This window comes from Sciurus carolinensis, chromosome 8 (assembly GCF_902686445.1).
Source record: "Sciurus carolinensis chromosome 8, mSciCar1.2, whole genome shotgun sequence".
Classification (NCBI taxonomy): domain Eukaryota; kingdom Metazoa; phylum Chordata; class Mammalia; order Rodentia; family Sciuridae; genus Sciurus; species Sciurus carolinensis.
Window position 1 is genome coordinate 138,921,090 of NC_062220.1, and position 22,858 is coordinate 138,943,947.

General features: G+C 45.3%; 1 protein-coding gene across 1 annotated transcript in view; it reads left to right on the top strand.

Annotated features, from left to right (window-relative positions):
• Window positions 1-17,299, top strand: part of Tmem132b (transmembrane protein 132B) — a 339,703-nt gene extending 322,404 nt beyond the window's left edge. Inside the window, exons 6-9 of the mRNA XM_047559883.1 lie at window positions 3,447-3,652; window positions 9,032-9,302; window positions 11,047-11,238; window positions 12,105-17,299. Of these exons, the coding sequence (XP_047415839.1) occupies window positions 3,447-3,652; window positions 9,032-9,302; window positions 11,047-11,238; window positions 12,105-13,253 (1,818 nt within the window). The 3' untranslated portion in view covers window positions 13,254-17,299. The remainder of the gene's footprint in view (window positions 1-3,446; window positions 3,653-9,031; window positions 9,303-11,046; window positions 11,239-12,104) is intronic.
• The last annotated feature ends 5,559 nt before the right edge of the window (window positions 17,300-22,858 follow it).

Here is a 22,858-nt window from a genome sequence, read left to right on the forward strand (position 1 = left end):
AAAATAAGAGCATGACCCTCCATTCCATTTTTCTGCTCTAAATGGAAATCTTATTCCAATTGTTCCCTTACAATACTGGGCACAATAATGCAGATTTAAATCCCTCAAATATGCCCTTCAAAATAGCTGATTTTCTTGGCTCTTCATTTTCTTTCTTTTAAAAAAGTAAAGCAGAGAAGATGGGAAAGTATTCTTTTTCCTAAAATTTGAAGAGTCAAAGTAATATCCCTTTCAACTCAAACTGGAATTATGGGACTGAGAGACACATTAGCCACCTCTGTCCAGTATCACCTTTTAAAAACAGTATTATCCTAATTGTACAAATTCATGGGTACTGGGTCATAATTTAATAATTACAGATAGAATGTAATGTTCAAATGAGGGTACTTAACATTTTCTTGTCAAACATTTCAAAATTTTTAATTAACGCAATAATTGTACATGTTTATGAGCTGTAGTGTGATATTTTAATACATGTTTACAGTGTGTACTGCTCAAATCAGGACAGCAAATATTTCTGTTTTCTATTACCTTATAATTGGGACCTTTAAGCTCTTCTCGCTGGTTAGTCACGAAACACATAAGTTAGTACGAGCCATTGTCCCCCAGTTTTGTAGAACACCAGAACTTATTCTGTCTGTTTTGGTACACGTTATCCAACCTCCCACTACCCACCTCCTTCCCAGCCTCTGGTAATCACTGTTAAACATTCAGATTGACTTTTAAAAGCACACACCTATGAGAACATGCAGAATTTGACTTAGTTCACTTAATATAATGTTCTCTACTTCGATCCATTTTGCTGTAAATGATAGAGTATTATTCTTTTATGACTGAATAGTATTCCATTATGTACAACTGTGTGTAGACAGCACAGTTTCTTTATCCATCCACTGATGTGCATCTCGGTTGATTCCCTGTCTTAGCTATCACGAACAGTGCAGCCATGAACATGGGGGTGCAGGCGTCTCTTTTATATGCTTATATCACTTCCTCTGGAGATGTACCCAGAGTGGATCATATAGTAGATCTACTTTTAGTTTCTCGAGGAAGCTCCATCTGTCCTCCATATGACTATATTAGTTTACATTCCCATCAGTAATATATGAGAGTTCCCTTTTGCTCACAACCTTGCCAGCATTTGTTATTTGTTTTCCTTTGGTTAATAGCTATTCTAACTGGGGTTTTGATTCTTATTGTCCTCATGGCTAATTAAGTTGAGTGGTGGTTTTTTTTTTTTCCCATGAATTTGTTGGCCATTTGAATTTATCCATTTAAAAACACATGCAGACCAGTGGAACAGAACAAAGTCAAAAATAACCCTGTGTACTTACAGGCAAATGATTCTCAACCAAGGTGCCAAAAGCATATGTTGAAGAAAGGAGAGTGTCTTCAATAAATAGTACTGGAAAAACTGGATATTCACAAAGCGGGGATATAAATTTGACCTCTATTTCTCACTCTTTGAAAACAGACTTGAGCACTAGGGTGCAGCTCAGTGGTAGAGCACTTGCCTGGCATGTGCAGGGTCCTGGGTTCCACCCCCCATGACACAAAACAACAAATGACAATGAGATCAGAATGGTCAGAAACTCAAAAGTAAGACCTGAAACTATGAAACCACGAGAAGGAAACAGAAGAAACACCTCATGGTGTCGGTATAGGCAATGACTTTTTACATAAGACCCCAAAAGTACAGGGAATAAAAGCAAAGATAGACAAATAGGAATAATCAAACTAAAAAGCTCCTCCCCAGCAAAGATGCCATAGAGGGAAGAGACAGCTGCAGAATGGGAGAAAAAGTTCGTAAACTATTAATGTGACAAAGGGTTACTACGTGGAATATATGGGAACTTAAAATACTCAATAACAACAACCACAGCAGCAGCAGCATCCTCAACAAAAAATACCCCACAAATAACCCACTGTGATGCGAGGGCGGACTTGCTGCTTAGAGGAGCAGATCCTGGAGAGCAGGAGACTTGGGACCGCTCCCTCCTGACAGACAGAAAGGGAATCCAGAAGGAGCTTAGCTAGGCCCCGATGCTCTCGGGCAACCTCTGTGCATTGCTTTGTGGCCCAGGGTTTCCCAGTCAAGGTCACTGTGATGTCAGCGATCTACTTAGTGGCCTAGGTGAAACACGCATACAGATTCCCTAAGATGATACTAAATTTGTGAAGTAGAAATGACAAAGGTTCTCTGTGGCTGTTTGGGGGGACTGCCTCTTCCTCCTCAAGAGAGCACATTTATATTGGTACCATTTTGCAAGGTAGGGCGGTAATTTGTCTCAAATGACTTGGAGGTTTGCTCTGGGTGTGGAAGTTGGTGTTTCTGATGTTGCCCTGAGTCTTTCCCCTGATGCTTCTTAGCAGACAGCTGGGCTCCTGGGTCTGAGGCTCAGAGGGGAGGCCTGGGCTCCAGCTCCAGATGCAGGTGAAGAGGGGAGGAAGGGAAGTATCAGGTTCTAGATGGTGGCTTGTCAAGCTGGCTGTGTGTGAGCCTTGTCAGCAGCCCTAGCCTGACGCTGCACTTAAACGTAGACTATGACCTTGAGCCAGTCATGTCACATTGCCTGCCTCAGTATCTTCACCTTTACAATTAGATCAGGAACCTGTTGCCGTTTTGTGATTCTGTTGTGAATAGATGGTTTATTTTCTGAATTCTCTTCATGACATGATGCCTACTTTCTCCTTCCCCTTCCCTCATATATACATTTTCCTGACAACCAGGAGAATAAGGCAGCAACATATTATTTGCTTATCCTGAAGATTTGTTTTGAAATAGAGCCTCAAATTGTCTAATTCTTAATCTGTGAATGGATCTGTTAAAGGGGGTGCCTCCAAAGACTGAGTCAAAATACCATGCTAAAATGCTACATCCTTACCATCATTGTGCAAAATTATAGTTTAATGGGGCAAAAATAATTGCATCCACGTTTCTAACACTTTTCATGAAAGCTTTGCCTCATGGATTTACGAAGATTTTAATCTAGTGTAAAGCTCTCTTGGTTTTTCAGAAGATCCTCTTTATGGTTTCAGTTAGGTATGTTTTTATGTAACAAAAACCTTTTGTGCATCTGCTAATATGGTGCCAGAGTGAAATAAGATGCACCTGGGGTTTGATTAGTGGTGGTTTGAGTTCATAAAAAAGGGTAAGATGAAGAAAAAGCACACTCACAAAGGCAACAGAGGTTATGCAACTCCATTAAATTATGTTTACGGTCTTACTTGTCAGAATTTTGTAACAAAATGCTTTTCTGGAGTCTGTTTATCAGTATTTGTCACTAATTAGCGCCTACAAATCACCTTTTCTGCGAGTCATGTTCTTGCGGTCATCCTGGTGTCCAGTAAATCAGAGTTGTTGCAGCTCACGAGCTCTGCTGTTCTTAGGTATCTCCTGTGCTTTTCTTGCTGGTGGGTCTCATGATACTCTCTCTTCCCCAAAGGTTTCCAACAACTGTGACTCCATTTTTGTGAATGGGAAGGAAATGAAGAGTAAAGTGGACACGATCGTGAATTTCACCCACCAGCACTTCACCTCCCAGGTGGAGGTCACTGTCTGGGCGCCCCGACTCCCCCTGCAGATTGAGATCTCAGACACAGAGCTGAGCCAGGTCAAGGGCTGGAGGATCCCTGTGGCCTCCAACAGAAGGTGAGTACCACGCCATGATGGGTCACAGTGGTCTGCGTGTGGGGTTCAGATGAATCTGACTTGGGACCTTACTCGCACTTCAATATTAACACCTCCTAGTATAGTCGTGAGGATTCAGTAAGATGATGGACGTGCCTAGCGTGAGACCTGGCATGGAGGCTGTGGCTTTTCTCCAGCCCCGTCTCACTCCTGTTCATTCCTTTGTTCTCTTTCTCAGAAGCCGACTCGTGAATGTCAGCCATTTTTCATGGTACAATAGAGCAGTTAAGATTGTGAGCTCTGGAATGAGGCTACCTGAGTCAAACCTTGGTTTTCTCACTAAGCTCTGTGAGCTTGTGGCTTCACCCATTCATTCCTCAGTTTCTTTATCTGAATTGAGAATAATAATATTAGTGAAAAGTTGTCCCAAGAATGCAGTGACAGGATGCATACTCCAGTAGACAGAATTCTAAAGATGACTCCTCTCTAAGATTCCCATCTCTTGCTTAGATGGTCAAACACTAATCTGATAGTGTGGTGAGGGGACATTGCAGAAATAGCTGCAAACAACAGTCTTATGATAGGAGAGTACCCAGGTGGGCCAGAGCCATCAGATAAGCCCTTTGGGAGCAGAACATTCTCCCTAGACAATAGCAGAAGGGGAGGTGGGAGGGATTTTGCTGACTTTGAAGATGGATTGAGCCACAGACCATGGAGAGTGGGTGACAGTATTTTTAGGAACTGGGAGCAGACTGAGGATGCGCACCAGTCCAAAAATGGCGGCCCCAGTCCTTCAACAAAAGGATCCAAATAACCTGCAACAACCGGACTGATCCTCAGGATGGGCTCTTCCCTCACACCTGCTGATCAGAGTCAAGGTGGCCGACTCCGTTTTGGCAGAAGTCTGTTGATCTGCCTGAACTGCTGACCCACAGAGCTGTGAGCAAATGCGTGGAGTCGTGGTAAGCCCTGAAGTCTGGCAGTTCTTCATGCAGAATGGAAAGGGAAGCACAAGTGTTGCCCAGTGGTGGAGGCAGTGCAGCACCCGCTTCCTGGGAGGGTGGGGAAGCATGCGGAGAAGGCAGAGGAAAGGCCAGGTTTGCTCTGAGCGGCAGCAGGGAATGTGACCATGGCTCCCAGCGTGTGGAAGGAGCACCCTGGAGGAATCGCTTCACTACCCAGACAGCCTTGAGGGCCGGTAGAAATCTAGACTTGAGAAGTACCACCTCTGAGGGCCCAGAGGAATGTGAGGAGTGCCTGTCCTTGCCAGCAGGAGACAGTGCTCAGCAGTTGGGTCCTGCGTCTGCAGAAAGCAAGCGAGACTGGCTGTGGCTCAGAGACAACGGGTGTGCCTCTTGGAGTCTTCTTGCCGTGTGTGGTAAAATGCAAGAGGAGAGGTAAATGGAGGCAGGACTGTTAAAAAGGACGGACCTGAGGATGTTGAAGGTCTTGGCATCATCAGGTGGCAAACTATGGGAAAAGCAAGAGACTCCCTACCAGAAAAGTGGGCCCTACAACAGAGACCAAGGATGGGACTCAAAATCCTTCACTGAAACCTGAAGGGCAGGCGTGGGGAGCTAGCCCTTCTGTCCCCATGTGACTTCTCAATTTTGGGCAAAACCAGGAGGAAAGGTGTATGGTATCAAGGAACCAAAACAGAAGCTGGGCACTAGGCCCAAGTGGTCATTAGAGCCAAGGCACAGACCAGCTGGGCTAATGACCAAGTCATCATTATAGCCAAAGCACACAAAAGCAGACCGACGCTGGCATACCAAACAGAACAGGTCACTACAGTAGTGGGATCCAGGGTTTTCTATCATGACATCCAAATGTGCAGAAGACAAGGGAAAATCATCTTTTATTTCAAGCAGAGTGAAAAAAAAAAACTCTCAATTTGGAGTTACAAATAGCCTTGAAGCCAATAAAAAAGTAGAAAACCTCAGCAAGCAAATGTAACTTATAATAAAGATCCAGAGGTACATCATAGAACTGAAAAAGAGTAACTGTCAGTGGGGCCGACAGCATAAAATCAGTGGAGGACAGACAAAAGGATTTACTCAATATGAGTAACAGAAAATAGGCCGGGGAAAATGGGCAGCGCCTGGGGGACTTGTGAGCAACGACAAAAGATCTAAAGTTCTGAGAGGAGAGGGGAAGGGGTGTAGGACTGAAACAGTGTTTGAAGAAATAGTGGCTGAAAACTTTCCAAATTTGACAAAAGACACAAGCTTTGAAAATCTGGGAAATCACAAAAATGACAAACCCAAAGAAATTCATGCCAAGGCAAATCATAATTAAGCTTCTGGAATTTAAAGACAAAGAAAGAATCTTAAAAACATCCAGAGAGATAGTACACTAATTTGAATGAGGATGAATTTCTCACCTGAGACCAAGGAGACCAGAAAGACAGAGCACATTATTCCAGTGCTGAAAGGAAAGAACCATTGGCCCTGAGTCTATATCTGAAAAGGTATTCTTCAAGAACGAAGGGGAAATAAAGACATTCTTACATGAACAGAGACAGAGAATTTGTTTCCAGGAGACCTACCCTTAAAGAATGGCTGGCAGAACTTCTCCAAACAAAAAGAAAATGAAAAGGATTTGGAACTTTGGAAAGGAAAAAAGAATGACAGAATGAGTGAATATTAAATAGGATAGAAGTCTTCCTAAATTCGAATTTCTTAAATTATATTTGACAGTCATATTTGGTTGAAACAAAAATGTATGACATCATCAAGGTGGTATTTTAAGTACATAGAGGAAGTCTTTAAAACAATTGTTTTTCAAAGTAGGGAAGCCAGGGAACCTAAATGGAATTAAGGTGCCTGCACTCACAGTGGTCAGACTTCGTTATCATCAGGCCAAAAGAAGCCATGCATTGTGGAGGTTAAGCTGCATGCACGTGCATGCCCACAGGCGCATGTGATTCCAGAGGTGGTGAGATCTGAATAAGCTCTGCATGTGCCAAGTCCAGGTGCTTGTTTTGGGTACTGTCCTCCCATTACAGTCACTTGGCAGGACCAGGTAATGAGTGTATGGGATCTCTGTATATATTTTTTTCTTTCAGTGAATTTGTGATTATATCAAAATTAAAAGATAATTAATAGAATACAGTTCATCCTGAAATAACAACTGTTTCGTTTCAATAATTCAGCACTTCTGAAATTACATGTATTCACCTTTATTACACTGTTACCTTTTAATAAAATATAAAATATACTTCATAATGTCCTTCTTTCAATTTTATTCACTTAATTAAGTGAAACTTCTTATCACTAGTACAAAATTGACAGTTGGTATCGTTTATTATAAAATAAATTTATCAAAAGTTAATACAAAGAAAACAGTGTTTTAAGATTCTGAGTAGATGCTGTCTCTGTGCGTGTATTTATTAAGTATCAGGACAGTGTTAAAGACTTTGTAGCATTGAACAGAGGCAGTCCCAGTGATGTATTCTGGTGGACTGAAGAATAGAAAGGGAATAATTTTTCAATGCGTTAATGTTTTTAATGCTGTGTCCCTTTCCCACTAAAGGCGTCTCTCTTACCCATAAAGATCTTCACTTCTTGCCCGTAACACAGTACAAGGGCATTGCAGTACCCGGAATTGCCTGTCACAGTGCTGGTTCAAGGAGGCAGAATGACATGTTGTGAATAAGGCATGTTTCAGAAGTCAAGTAGACCTGGATGCAAGTCTGCTAGTTAGCTGTTCTCATGTTTTAGTCAGTTTGCGTCACTGTGACCAAAAGATCTGACAAGAACAACATAGGAAGGACAAGTTTATTTCAGCTCATGGTATCAGAGTTTCAGTCCATGGTCAACTGACTTCATAGCTCCAGGCCAGAGGTGAGGCAGAATATTGTGGTGGAAGGGCATGGAGGAAGAAAGTAGCTCAGGACATGGCAACCAGGAAGCAGAGAGAGCCCTGCACTCGGCAAGGACAAAATATAAACCCCAAAAGCACACTTAGAATTACCTGCCTCCTACAACTACACCTGCCTATAGTTACCACCCAGTAAATCCATATTGGTGGATTAACTCACTGATTAGGTTATATGTCTCATAATCTGATCATTTCACTCTGAACTTTCTTTCATTGTCCCATGCATGAGCTTTTGGGAACACCTCCGATCTAAACTGTAACACATACGTTAACCCCTGTGAGCCTTGGCATCTTCATAGCCACAGTGAAGATGAGGTCGCTCTAGAGCTGGGACAGCCAGGCTGGGCTTGTCCCTGCCTCTGCGCATGATCAGTTTCATGGCCCCTTTCTTATGGACATGATCGGGATAGCAGTCCAACCTCAATCTTTGGCCTCTGTGAGGACTGAATGGGTTCAACTGTGGCTACTGCAATGGCAGTTGTCCTATGGGGAGAACAGGCCCATAGAATGTCTAACAGTACAAGGCGTTGCTGCCCCTTTATCCCCTGAGGCGTTCCTCCGTGGGTGGTCACAGACTAGGTAGCAGCCACAAAGCAGTGTCCTCACCTATGAGGGCACAGGACAGGTTCTTCTTGAGGGGAAGGTTCTGGAATTGTAGAGCCAGAAAGATTTCTCAGGTGGGCTGTGGACAGATGGCAGTCAGAGGAAAGCATGTGCCAGGATTAGAGGAAGGACCAGAGTCTTATGGAAGGAAGGCATAAGCCAGGGTGGGCGACAGGAGAGAACCGTTCACGTTTTGTCAGTAACATGAGCAGCTTTGCTTGTAGGGCAACACCTGTAGGTTATGGCGGAATGTGCCAGTAGAGAGGTACTCCAGCAACCTCGAGGGCCTGCGCAGGGAGGAAGCTGCTTCCGTAGAGTCTCAGTGGCCCTGGCCAGTGAGGTGGGGTGTTGGAGCAGCCCCAAGCCACTGTTCATGATTCGTCTTTGCAGTTCCTGACGGGCCTTCCCGGTACTGTCACACCTTGATGTCCTTGGTCCTTGATCTTTACGCTCCTAAGGGGTAGGAACAGGCAGCCATTCTTATTTTCATTTTTAGCATGAGGTACTGAGCCTGTAGGAGAGCAGAGCACTTGGCTCAAGGCCCAGCAGGGAGTGTCAGTGAGAATCCAAACAGCCACTCTGCCTCAGGATCTCACAGTCCTGCCTCAGAAGCCGTGGTCCTACATTATTCCCACATGGGAATTTTTTTTTGATGCCCAGTTTCCAGAACACAGCAGAGACTCCATTTCTATCTGTCTGGTGCCTGAGTCTCCTTTGGCAATGGACCAGGGAAGCCAGGAACTGCATTTGCTGTCCATGTTCCAAGTATGAAGCAGCCTGTGTGGCACACAATGGCCATCAATAAAGTGATGGTGGGTGAATTAACCACTAAAAGTTGAGTGAATCAATGGATAAGCAGACTTTGCAGGAGAACAGCCATTTTATTTCATCTGTTGTGGTCTGTTTGTGCTCCAGGCCCACCCGGGAGAGTGAAGATGAGGAGGACGAGGAGAAGAAGGGGCGAGGCTGCTCCCTGCAGTACCAGCATGCCCTGGTGCGCGTCCTTACCCAGTTTGTGACCGAGTCGTCTGACTTGGGTCAGCTGACCTATATGCTGGGTCCCGACTGGCAGTTTGACATCACTGACCTTGTATCAGAGTTCGTGAAGGTGGAGGAGCCCAGAATCGCCCAGTTACAGGATGGCAGGACCCTGGTTGGTCGGGAGCCGGGAATCACCACTGTTCAGGTACAGGGTGTCCACAGTTCACTGCCTCACCCCATACCAGTCCCTACTGATGAGTGTGTAGGCAAATGTGCACATGTATGTGAGTGCGAGTGAGCAAACGTGCAGATATAGAGTCTGCCTGTAAAAGAATCATGAGAGGCAGTGGAGTATTTGCCAGTTTTAATAACCTAAAACATTTTGTATTTTAGAGAAGGTTGAGAAAAATGTCTGATCTCTTTTACCAGAAAAAGCTAAATGAAACATGTAGTGTAAGTAACCCTTTTCCCAATGTGACACTCTTTGTTTTTTTATCCCTACTAGGAAGTAGAACCTCTGAAAGCTAATTTCCCCCTAATCTCATCATTTAATCATTTAGCTCTGTTATACCTTTAATAGTAGGCAAGGACTTTTAAAAGCATGTATTGGCATTATATATCACAAAGAATCCAGAGTTAAAAGCTCTCTATTTTCATCATAGTAAAACAATTTCTAACTGATTTTGGAAACATAAAAAAAGTCACAGCTTGTTTTATTTTTGCAAATTTAAAATGTTACTGCTCATAGTTAATTAAGTCTTATTTTAAGTGTTGCCAAAGTTGATTTTTGGCAAAGTCAGATTAAATATGTAACATTCTATATATGTTTGTATTTCCATGTAATATATTGCCACCAATTTAGTGTTTCAAGACAACAGTAATGTATTAAGTTATACTTCGGTGGGTATGCAGTCCTGGCGGGCTGGGCGGGTTCTGTGCTCAGGGTACCCAAGGCTAAAATCAGAGTCCTGGCTGGAATCTTGGAGTTTGGGGAACTTGACTTTCAAGCTTGTTCTGGTTTGTGGAAGAACTTAGCTCTCTGTTTATAGCTCTGAGGTCACAGTTTCCTTGCTGACTGTCAGCTAGGTGTCACGCTGTGCTCCAAGGGGACAGCTCCATTCTTTCTTCGCATGGTCCCTCTGTCATCAGTAATGGCTGAACCCAGTCCTTCTCACTCTTGGAGTCTGAATGTTCCTGCCACCAGCTGGGGAAGGCGCTCTGCTTGTAAGGGTTCCAGTGATGACATGGAGTTCACCTGTGTGATTCAGGAGTCTCTTGTTTTAGGGCAGCTGTGCCATATAACAGCATGATTGTAGAGTGCTTTCTCATTGTGTTTGAAGGTACCTGGGACTATGGCCAAACATATCTGGGGGGACTGTTCTAGAAACTGTGCCTTCCACATAATCCTGTCCAGGTTTCAGTCTTCTGTGACCGCACGTTAGATGGCAGAGTGGGAGGAATGACTCCTTAGGACACGACCATTCCATTCCCCACTTTAACTGTTCATCCAGTTATCCCACAGTGGACCACTCAGTGGTCATTACTGTCCCATGATGGACATCTGCCTGCCCACTGGAGGGGATGTGAGCAGAGGAGGGCTGAGCACCATTTCCTTTAGGAGTTGCCACAGGCCACTGCTTCCAAAGCCTGAGTGTCGGTTTTGGGAAGTGCTACTCCTTGAGTGCTGAGGACCAAGGCAGGAAATTTTAGTTATTGCTTCTAACTTAAAACAAGCTTGTCTCAGAAAATGTGCTCTTGTTATCACGGCATGAATTCCAGGGGAGGAAGTGGACCAAGGTGACCTTTATAAAACTCCTTCAAGTGCTAAGTTTAATTGAACGATGGCGGGATTCCTACAGAAGCAGCCTTCCTCTTGTGCCCCCTCCCAGGGCCCCAGGGCTTGCGATTGTCACGTGGGCAGAGACCGCGCTTTCTCACTTACTCCCCAGGTCCTCTCACCTCTGTCTGACTCCATCCTGGCGGAGAAGACCGTGACCGTCCTGGATGACCGCGTCACCATCGTGGAGCTGGGCGTACAGCTGGTGGCTGGCCTGTCCCTCTCCCTGCAGCCCCACAGGGTGGACCGGAGGGCCATCGTCTCCACAGCAGCTGCCCAGGACGTCCTGCAGGCCCCACAGCAGGTGAGAGCCCGGAGGTCCTGTTCCCCTGGTCCTTGGTCAGCTCCTCTCTGGGTCACTGTATCCCACACAGAAGGTCAGCAGGGCCCGAGCCCCTCCCTGTTCTTGGAGCTGCCCCCTGCCTCTCCTCCAGTGCACTGAGTGTGAGGAGAGCATGCAGAGGCTAAGGCTCATTTTCCTCTGCCGTTTGTTTCCAGCAGGATAATCTGTGCTAGGCACAGTCCGCTGCTCCCCTGTGAGCCGGGGTCACGCTTTCACTGTGGCTATACAAAATGGGTAGTTTTTGATATAGCATCTTGCTAAGTTGCTGAGGCTGGCCCTGAACTCATGATCTTCCTGCCTCAGCCTCCTGATTGGCTGGGATTACAGGTATGCACCACTCTGCCTGGCTTTTGCAAATCTTTCATAAAGATAACAGAGGCACTGGGCCAGTCAAGCAATCCAACTTCATAATTCACCATTTCCCAAGAACTCACCAGAGTGCGTTTTGCTTCATCAGCATTGACTTCCTAATAAAGAAGGTTCAAAGCCATATTATCTTTAGCTGTAGTCTGATTAGTTGCACCTAAAATGGATTCAGATAAATTGCCTGCTCTTTCAAAGTATTTTTAGAAAGGTCAAAAAATTCTTTGATATGGCATGCAATAAATTAATTTACACTGTAGTGCATTTATGAAAGATTGTTATTTATTCATCATATCAGTGGAGCTCCAGCAGATTATTGATGCCAGTTCAAGGCATAACAAGAACTGTTAAAGATTATAAAACAGAAGGGTTTTTTCTGTGTATACATAAAAGAATTTATATAAGAAATCATGCTGTTTGTAAATTTGAAGGGACCTGATCATGCTTTGGTTTCGTTTTCTCAGGAAGCCATCGTCAGTTCTTGGATTTTGTTCAGTGATGGCTCTGTGACACCTTTAGACATTTATGATCCCAAGGATTATTCCATAACTGTCTCGTCACTGGATGAAATGGTGGTGTCCGTCCAGCCAAACCTGCAGGCCCAGTGGCCAGTCGTGGTCGCAGAGGGCGAAGGACAAGGGCCCCTGATCAAGTTGGAGATGATGATCAGCGAGCCTTGTCAGAAGACCAAGAGGAAGAGCGTCCTCGCTGTGGGCAAAGGCAGCGTCAAGGTCAGGTTTGCACCTGGCGCCGAGGAGCACGGAGGAGGCAGCAATGACATCGAGGGCGTGAGCCGGGAGTACAGAGATCACCTCGGCAACTCCATCGAGCGGGAAGGGAGCCAGGAGCGGGCGGTTCAGGAGTGGCTCCAGCATGGTGGCCCCGCTGGCCCAGAGGACAGGACCAGCAGGAGCACAGCCCTGCCGCTGCCTGGGGAGGTCAGGAACAAGAAGCTGCTCAAGAGTGGCGGTGCAGACGCCGTCACCAGCTTCCCCACCCAGGGCAGGTTTCCAGAATCCAACAGCCCCAGTGACCTTACAGTGACCTCCAGAGGCTTGACGGACCTGGAGATCGGCATGTATGCCCTGCTCTGCGTCTTCTGCCTGGCCATCCTGGTCTTCCTGATCAACTGTGTGGCATTCGCTTGGAAGTACAGACACAAAAGGCTTGCTGTGAGTGAGCAGGGCAACGTCCCCCATTCCCACGACTGGGTCTGGCTTGGGAACGAGGTGGAGCTTCTGGAGAACCCCGTGGACATCACCCTGCCCTCGGAGGAGTGCACGACCATGATCGACAGGGGGCTGCAGTTCGAGGAGAGGAACTTCCTGCTGAACGGAGGTTCCCAGAAGCCCTTCCACAGTCAGCTGCTCAGACCTTCTGACTACGTCTATGAGAAGGAGATGAAAAATGAACCTGTAAACTCTTCCGGCCCAAAGAGGAAGAGGGTCAAGTTTACTTCCTACACCACCATCCTCCCCGAGGACGGGGGCCCATACACCAACTCCATCCTGTTTGACAGCGATGACAGCATCAAGTGGGTCTGCCAGGACATGGGGCTGGGGGACTCACAGGACTTCAGAGACTATATGGAAAGACTGCAGGACCAGATGTGAACTTCTTTCTTATGTTGTATTCACCTTTATGCCTTCTGTTTTCTGATGGGTGGAGCAGAGTCTGATCAGCAGTGGGGTGACTTAATGAAGTCGCGTCCGTGGAGGTCTGGAGGGAGCCTTTGCAAGCGTGTTTCAGAGGCCTGGAGAGCTATGGCAGCTGGGTTTTAAGCCGGGAAATGCCTCTAAAACAGCTCCTTGTAGGGACTGGAGAAATTCTAAGACAAGTTTTGCCTGCATCCTGTTACCAGCTCAGTGCAGGTAGAGTAAACCCGACCCCACAGACATTGTTGGTCATCTCATGTAGAATGGCTGTGTGTAGTGAGGAGAGATTTGGATGGTGATTTTTCTGTTCTTAGACCTATTAAAGCACAGTGGGCCGGTATAGCCCTCGGCCTGGGTTTGGACACGCGTGAGAGGTGACTGAATGTAGCTATCCTTATTTGTTAGGGCGCTGCTCAGTATTTTTATATACATTTCCACCTGCACTTGTTCCTTTGACCTCTGGAATTTTTTTTGAAACATGAAGAGAAGAAATTTCAGTCTTTTCTTTGAGCTTTGTGTGATTTACAAATGAGTTTTATTCCCTGGGATTTGCCACATCACGTCATTTCCTGGGTCTCCACGCAGGATATCAGGTTTTTCAAGTTTTGCGCACTTCTTTCTTTAGTGACAGCATCTAAGAAGCTTACTCTCGCTTTGTTTTTCCTACCGTTTGCTGTTGAACTTTCTTGTATAAGATTGGGACAGGGGTTTTCCTTAAAATGTTAATATCCAGTGAGGGAGGGTCATCTCTTTACAGTTTTCTACGTGAAGCTTAAAACAACTTGGAGGAAAGTTGTGAATCACACACATTTATTTTTGTCCTCTGCTGAAAATCCTGGGGAGCTCCTGAGTGTACTGCTGAGGGCAGAAAGCCCCTGAGGGAGCTGCGACTATACAGGTTCTTTGTGGTCAAACTGAAATCACAGGTAGAATTGATCTACACAGAAGGGAAATTGCCCAGGAAATAGCTTCCAATTAAACTTTCCATTTTACCAGAAAAAAAAAGAAAATTAAATGATGTTTCAAGTTAGCAATACATATAAATCATCCATATGATGACTATCTTCACAGGTGTGTATTTGTGGGAAAAGCAATGGGTTCCCCCCAAAATTTACAAAAATAAATGACTGTTCCAGAGCCCAAGAAGCAGCTATTTAATATGAACAAACTCTAGCTATTGAAAAATCAAAGTGCTAAGAGAAAAAAATGTGATTCTTGTATACTTTTTAAATAAAAAATATTTAAAAACATCATGAATCATCTCAAAGCAAGAATTTCAGATTAGTGAAATGTGACGACATTAAGATGCTATAGTTGGAAAAGCAGACACTGGACTAAGCTGTCTCATTTTGAGTTAACTGAGCCATTTGCATTTCTTAGAAATGGAATTTGAAAGGCCCAAAGTAGGAAGCACATGCAGCAAGTCACCTGAGCAGGTCCCTGATGCCCAATGGCTGATGACTGAGCTATTCAAGAGAATTGTTTTATTTCCATTGTTCTCTTATTTTAGACTCCCATGGATGGGAACATGACAGCCCAGCCTTTTCTAGCCATGAAGCAGCAGCCAGAAAATTCCTCCTGTATCTCTTGCATAACACAGACAGGGCCAAAATTGCAGGTGGTGTAGTCTTGACCTCAGAGGCTGGTATTGGTTGGTTCTGTAAGTGGTTAAAATGGGGCTTAGGAGCTGAAGCCCGGGACTACAGAGACCTTCAGCTTAAGTGGAGAATGAAGCAGAATACCCAGGCCTTGACTGCAAAGGAGTTTGCAGGACTACTGGCACCTTTTAGGTTAGCCAATGGCCTTTCGAAGGGCTTAGTGGAAGGTGGCACAGAACAGCTGTGAGGACAGAAGAGAGGTCATGCCCATGGACATAAGCTGTGAGGACAGAAGAGAGGTCATGCCTGATGGACACAGCTAAGCTATCCAGGAGTCTGGCTCCTTTTAGGAGTTTTCAGTTCCATCCTCCTTCGGAGCTTCAACATTGAAGATATAATGGAGGTCCTTTCCGAAAGTGAGGAGTGTGAACTGAAGGGGAAGGTCACACGCAGCAGGCTGCCTCCACCAGCTCAGCGAGACTTTGGTGGGGGCATGATTTGGCAGGAATTGCCATTGTTGTGGGGAGCATCACTAAGGAACATACAAATCAGAGCCCTCCTGTGGTGGGAAAGTGGCACGGGGAGTATTGGGATGTGCCAGGTCATCCTTGGTGGAGCTGGAAGCAGGCCATGGTCCTGAAGATGCTTCTGGTGGACAACACAGACTCACCCAGTGTGAACCAGACTCCACAGTCACCTGTGCTCCTTTGATTAGAGCTCAGTCAGTTCAAGATGGAGGAAGCAAATGGAAGGGCATGAGGAAAGGGTCCCTCTTACTGCCTAACATCCACTCACACACACAGGCACATGCATCCATCCACTCACCTGTGTGTGAATGCTGACGAGTCAATGCAGACCATTTATTGGAAATCCAGAGTGACTGTCCCTTGCTTTCAGATGTGGCATTCATTAAAGTATTTTGTACTCTTACTTACTGCAGAGTATAAACCATGGGTTAAATCACCTTGTTTTCCAGGTAGGCAGTCACAGCTATTAAGCACTATTCCCTAAATACCTAAGCCCAGACAGGGGACAGCATAAACTCTTAGGCCTTGAACTCCCATTTCCAGGCACCATGCATTCACCTGTATTCTCTGGTTTTCATGGTTGAGATGTCCAAATCCTGGGTCTTGATAAAGAACCTGAGCTACACAAGGGTTGTCAAGTCCCTCTGTTCTCATAGAGTGGCATGCCCAGATGCCTCCTGAGGGAGGAACCTGCAGGTTATGGGCTCTGGTCACAGGCAGGGCGGTGGAGGCTGAGCTGAGGACTGCGTGGCTTGGAACAGCCGGAGGTGTGCAGCCATTGTCTCAAGGTCCAGGTGTCTCTGTCAAGGCCAGAGTACAGGGACCAAGGAGCAGCTGCCACACCAAACGCCTGTGCTTAACCAGAGGTGTGCTGCATTCGAGAGAAGAAGAAGAGGAAGCAGAGGATCCAACCAACCTCAGAATACCTGTGTACCAGGAGAAGGAGCAGTCACCTTCCTAGCTGTTGTGCACACTGGCAAGGGTGATCCCAGCCTACAGTGATCCTTTGCATCTACGCAGAAGGTTTCGGTTTATGCACATGAAGGCAGCGGAAACGTGGACTGGTGTTTTTGTCCCATTGCTGTATCTGTAGATATGTACTTGCTGATTTTTAAGTTTTAGAAGTCCACCTTTGTGCATGTTGATCAGCTTTCTTAGAAAGGGATCTTTCCAATATTGGCAAGTTGAGACCGCAGTAAAAGCATTGTCTGTCAACAAAGAACCACTCGGTCCACCGGCAGTGATCACTGGGGGGGGGGGGTGTTTATCTGAATCCTTCATCCATTGGCACCCTGGGGCTTTCTCCTCTAATCATCTTAAAAACTGTCTTAATTCTCCATTCTGGTCTCTGTAAATGACACCAAGGGTGGTTTATAAACTTAGTAACCTTCTCAATTAAAAGTACGTGTCTTCTGTAATGCACATCACCTGTATGTAAAGGGACAGGGTGGATGGTGAAACAATTACGCTGAAATATGGGAATCAGATATTTTTGTATGTAATATAGACATTACACTGAAACTCAGAGGTGTATCGGAATAAACACATTTTAAAATAAAAGCATGCAAAACTGTAGCATTTAAATGTACAGACATCCAACTCAAAAATATCTCAACTGATGGTGGGAAAAACATTAGGACCTGACATGGTGAAGTGCACTGAATTAGGAATTCTGGCCTGGAAAGGGCGTGGCTGGTGTTGGCAGTGTTGATGAACTTGCTGGAATATTTTGATTTTACTCTTCATTATTTTTGGATTTTTCCTTTTTTTCCTGGAATTATTTCAGAAATAAAGTGACTTCACTCTTCCAGCATAATGATATATTCTAACCACAGGGTAATTCATCGTTTTTAACATGAAAATAAACGTTTAAACATTCCTCAATTGTTTCATTATTTTATGTACATGTTCTCTTTTTAATTTCAGCATTTGTATGATTGGCTATATTTATATATATATATATATTTTTTTTTTCTTTTCAGCCAGAGATTTTAACATCCTTGATGCAATAATAAATGGACACCAAAAGAAAATGTTCCTTAAAAGTCAAAGATGACTGACATTTGAAAAACTTCTCACTTGTTTTCCTAACAGGCTGGGGAACTTTCCTAATGTCTTACAAAGAGGACTCATGTTTCTCATGTCTTGATTGAGGGTCAGACCACCTTGAAATTCAGTGCTGGGATGCAAAGTGCAGTGGGTGTTTGGTAGTGTGGTAACTTGTCACTTGACTTTTCCTTGTCACTGACTTGGTTATGTGTGTGTATTTGGGCAGTGACTTTGCATGGGCTCAAGCCTGGGTGCTGAGGACCCAGACAGCAAGCTCTAGAGATGCGAGGGAGACACAGGATAGCTGGGGACTCTGCTTCAAAGATGATGTAGGTGGTTCATTTGAAGGATGAAGAGGCGGGTTGGCCAAGTCCCTAAGGCTGTAAAGTGCATTTCTTGAAACTGCCAGCATCACCTTGGTACTTTGGCAGGTACCACCCTTGCTTTCAGGATGCATACGGGTGTCTGGCACTAAGTTGGCATGTCAGGAATGTGTCGTACCACGCCTGGTCTTCCATCAGGCCCCACAGACCCCGGTAAAAGCTGGCTTGTGAAAGCGGGGCTGTGAGGTGGCAAGCTTTCTTGCTTGTAAAATGTTCATGGCAAATGAGGCAAAGAGCAGCTAGGTGAACCAACCCACCCCATCAGGATTACTTCCCAGCACTTGGGTAATTGTTACCCTCTAACAGCTTTCTCAGCCTCTTTCTCCTTGAAACATGAGAGGGCTGAGCCACAAAACCCAGATATCTTGTCCTAGATTTCAGTGTGTGTCTGTTCACAGTTTAGTAAAATCTATCTCAAAAAGAAGAAAAAAGAGAGTTTGAAATGAGATTTGTAATAGAGCGATCACTTTGTATTTAATTTTTGTGCACGTGAGCACAAAATTCAAACAGCGCATTTCAATTTTTTGATATTGAAGTCCTTAGTACTTGTTAGAGTCATTATGACTTTACAGTTCGGATCGGTAATGGAGTATTTTTGTTGTTTGTTTTTAGGAATTTCTAAAAGTACAAAAGTGCAGACATGTAGCCTGGGTCTCGGTGTGTATAGACTGTTCCAGGCTCAAATAAGCAGTAGCCTGGGTCTCGGTGTGTCTAGACTGTTCCAGGCTCAAATAAGCAGTAGCCTGGGTCTCGGTGTGTCTAGACTGTTCCAGGTTCAAATAAGCAGTAGCCTGGGTCTCGGTGTGTATAGACTGTTCCAGGCTCAAATAAGCAGGACACCATCGCTTTCCAGGTGGGAAATGATGATGGAGTTCGTTAGGGAAATCATCTTCCCAGTGTAAGGAAGCAGCAGTGTTGTCGACTCAACACCCGACAACCTTTGTGTTCTATGAAACGTCTTCAAAATGTCTTTGGCTTTCGTTGCTCCTCCCGGTCAGTTGTTCCGGCGAAACGTTGTCATTATGCGTTAAGGACGAAATGACTTTAAGATGCTACAGAAAATGCGAGACAGGTGACCTCGCCGGAAGGCATGTGCACTGCCCTCCGTAGTGATGCACTGTAGAGCTGGATGCTGCTTTGGAATGTGGGGCCTGTGTGATGCTGATAATTTTACCTGTTTGAAAATATTGTGGTCCCTTCTCCATATCTGTAGGGACTTGGTTCCAGGTCCCCCCGAGGTTCCAAAAATCTGAGGATGCTCAAGTTACTGATGTAAAAAGGTGTAGTATTTGCATAGATTGCTTATGATACCTAATACAAGGTCACCGCTGTGTAAATAGTTGTTGTGTTGCACTGTGTGGGGAATAATCACCAGGAACAAGTCGCCGTGTTCAGTACAGATCAATCGTGGAATCAGTGGACGCTGGGTCTGTGGGTGTGGAGGATGGCTGAAGATGTTTCCACCCGGCACTCCTTTCACGTCCTTCTACCAAGACAGCACATGGGCTTTTCTGTTTTCATTCTAAGGCTGGGGCTGAGTCATCTGCTGCTTCACTCTTACCTCCTTTGCAGGAATCTGACTCACTGGATGAAAGAACACAAATTGCCAGTGTAGACTCTGCATACTTGCTGTATTCACTTCACTCAGAGATGCTTCCTTAGAGAATGTGTCTCTTCTCCTGATCACAATCACTTAGGGTCTCCATTTTACCCACGTGGATTCCTACGTGGTACTAGCATTTCCACTGCATAGACATCGTGGGCGGACAAGAAGCACGCCACTCCTGGACTCAGCATTGATGCTGCAGGTCTCCGCGAGGCACACCTGGAACTGCGCATGAGACCTTCCACCACCCCAGGTCTCCAGTGCAGTGAAGTGGCCCAGCCACCAGCTTACCCACCACAAGATGCCAGGACTGGCCCTGTGCCTCCTCTTCGCACAGATCCACGGCCCCTTTCCTTAGTTGTCGGACTTATGCAAGGGCTTCAATTCAGAAGTCAGGGTGGATTCTGAGAACAAACCCATTGTCCAAGCTCCTTACAAGAGACACTCTAGGCCTTCCGCACACGTCACAGCTGTGCAAGTCAGGAGCTGAGGGTGGAGAACCAAGGAAAGAGATGCGCACGCTCAGCGGGAAAGACGGAGACCAGTGAGAGACAGCCACACCCACGCGCTGGCTCCACCGCAGGTCCTCACTCTCGGAAGGCAGTCGTGGGCCTCTGTGGCAGGTCACTTTCACCACGCTGCTCATCTGTGAGAGGTGTCCAGAGAGCACGCTGTCACCTCGAGGCTCAAATCTGTGCCCCTGGCCAGCCCCAGCCTCAGACTCCTCTCGTGCAGGCAGATCCTTGGCCGCAGACCGTGGGGAGTGGCCAGAAGCACTCAGCCCAACCAGTGGTGTGTTTTGGGTGGTTTCAAAGCAGCAAAAAAAAAAACAAAAAAAAACGAAACAATTTTTATCTGGCATTTGGAAGAAAACGGCTTTGTCCCTTCCTTTTCTGAAGTTGGAGTCTCAACAGCAGATGCCATGAGCGGAGCAGGCTGGGGTCACACTGTGCTCTCTGACTCTGGTCGTGTTTACCCACAGGATGCCCCGGCTTTCAGTGCCAAGGGCCTGTGTGCCCCACGGCACTTAATGCACCTGAAAAGCACTTCAAACCTTTTGAAAAAGAAGAAATAAAACGTGTTGGATGATCTTGTTATAGTAAGACAACCGACTGGTGGCTTCCAGGAAAAGCTCTTCAAGTAGGCATCCAGAGGAAGGCACTGAGAAACCCTCGGTGAGCACAGAGGTGGCCATAACTGCATTACAGAGCGGTCACTGTCACTGACGTTTGATCCTGAGAATTAGAGAAAATGATGACTTATTTAAGTCTGAGGGAAAGGTTCCAGGGAAAAGAGGGAAAGCATTTGGGAGCTCGCCGAATTCACATCTTGCTCATCGCTGACATTCCTGGGTGGCCCCTGAGTGTCTAGCTAAGACAGTCAAGGTCAGTTCTTGGAGAAGGCCAGGGAAAGTCCATTTCACATAAAGCTTACACAGGTGAATTTTCATGAGATAAAAACTTCACTCAGATGTGTCCCTGCCAGACACGGGTATCAGTTCTGTGTCTCACACTGGAGGTGCAGGAGAACTCAGGTAGGCACCAATATTCCAGTTCATACCCATAGTCTTGGGGCGTGTTGCATTCAACTCAAGAACAACTGAATACACTGCTCCACCAACGTAGCCAGGACGAACACCCCTGCATGTCATACTCCTGCCCTTTATTGACACCGGGTTCCAATGGCTATGTTGCCTGAACTGGAGTCTGTATAGAGGACTAACCCTGCAAAATTCATTCAGCTTTAGAAAGTACGCTCCAAGACAGGGTGCGGTTGGCTGTCTCAGGCAGCTGTGGCAACCGTGAGCCACGCCCAAGCTCCTTGGTTCTCTGCCATCCTTGTAGTCTACATCACGTCTCCACCAAGGGCATGATCGGCAGTACTCTGCTCTTACAGAGGAATTTGCATAAACACCATCCCATCATGCCAAGGGCAAGGGCTTTAAGAACAGGGAAGGTTGGCCAATGTGTACATTGCTTGATTTTTAAATCAGTTACAAATGGAGAAGAGATATGCACTTACACTGTCTATAAGCACATGATCACCTTGTCCAGTGCCACCTGTCATCTGTCACCACTGGCCTTCATCCTGAAGGACTTTCTTCGGTATTTCTAATAAGGAGAATCTGTCAGTGTGTCTTTCCCGGGCTTGCTTGCTTGGTTTTCCTAGAGGAGGCTTTCTGGTTGGCGGCTCTCCTCTCACCAGTCTGTATGCGCTCTTCCACTCCCTCCTGGCCTCCTCCGGTTCCGATGCAGCAGCAGCTACTGACCTTACTGTGGTTCCCTTGTATGTGAAGAGAAGTTTTTCTCTTGCTACTTCTAACATTTTATTAGTATGTCTGTGTGTGGATCTCTTTGCATTTGCCCTATTTGAAGTGTTTTGCGCTTCTCAGGAGTACAGATTAATGTTTTCTATCAACTATGGGAAGTTTTCAACTGTTAATCTCTTAAAATGTGCTCCTTTCTTGCTCAGTACACTCTTTGTGCATATATTGGTGTATTTCATAGTTTCATACAAGTCTCTGAGGCTTTGTTTATTTTTCTTTATTCTTTTTTTTCCCTCTCTGTGTTCCTTGTGTTGTTTGGATTACATAATATCTATCAATATATCATGTTCTTTCTTCTGCCAGTTCCAATCTGCTATTGGGCCTGTTTCATGACTATATATATCTCCATGTAAAATAAGTGACATGAATAGCACAAGGAAGATTAAATGAAGGTACACTGCTAACAATTTTGCATTATACACAAAGTGCTCTGTATTTGTGCTACAAGGTGATAGTTATCTCGAATAAGACTGAAAATGCAGTGAGGTGTATTGAAAAAGGTCATAGAAGAGAAAGATTGGAATGCCGAATAATACTTGATTAATAAGAAGAATTGTAGGGTGGAAGGGAAAATGGAAGAAGGAGAGGTGACAAATAGAAATCAAGTGAGAAGCTGGTCGACTGAGACCCGCTCTATCAGCAATGTCAGGGCTAACAGGAAGAGTCGGCTGTGTGAAGTTCATAAGAGACATACTTTACTTTTCAATTTGTTCTTTCGAGATATACATGAAAGTAGAGTGTATTTGGACATGTTATACGTTTGTGGAGTATAACTTGTCCTAATTAGGATCCCATTCTTGTGTTTGTATGTGATGTGAAGTTTCATTGGTCATGTTTTTATATATGAACATAGGAAGGTTATGTCTGATTCATTTCACTGTCTTTCCTAATCCCATTCCCCCTCCCTTCCCTTCATTCCCTGTTGTTTAATACAATGAACTTGTATCCCTACTATATGTGAGCATCCACATATCAGAGAGAATATTTGGCCTTTGGTTTTTGGGATTGGCTTATTTCATTTAGCCTGATAGTCCCTAGTTCCATCCATTTACTGGCAAATGCCATCATTTCATT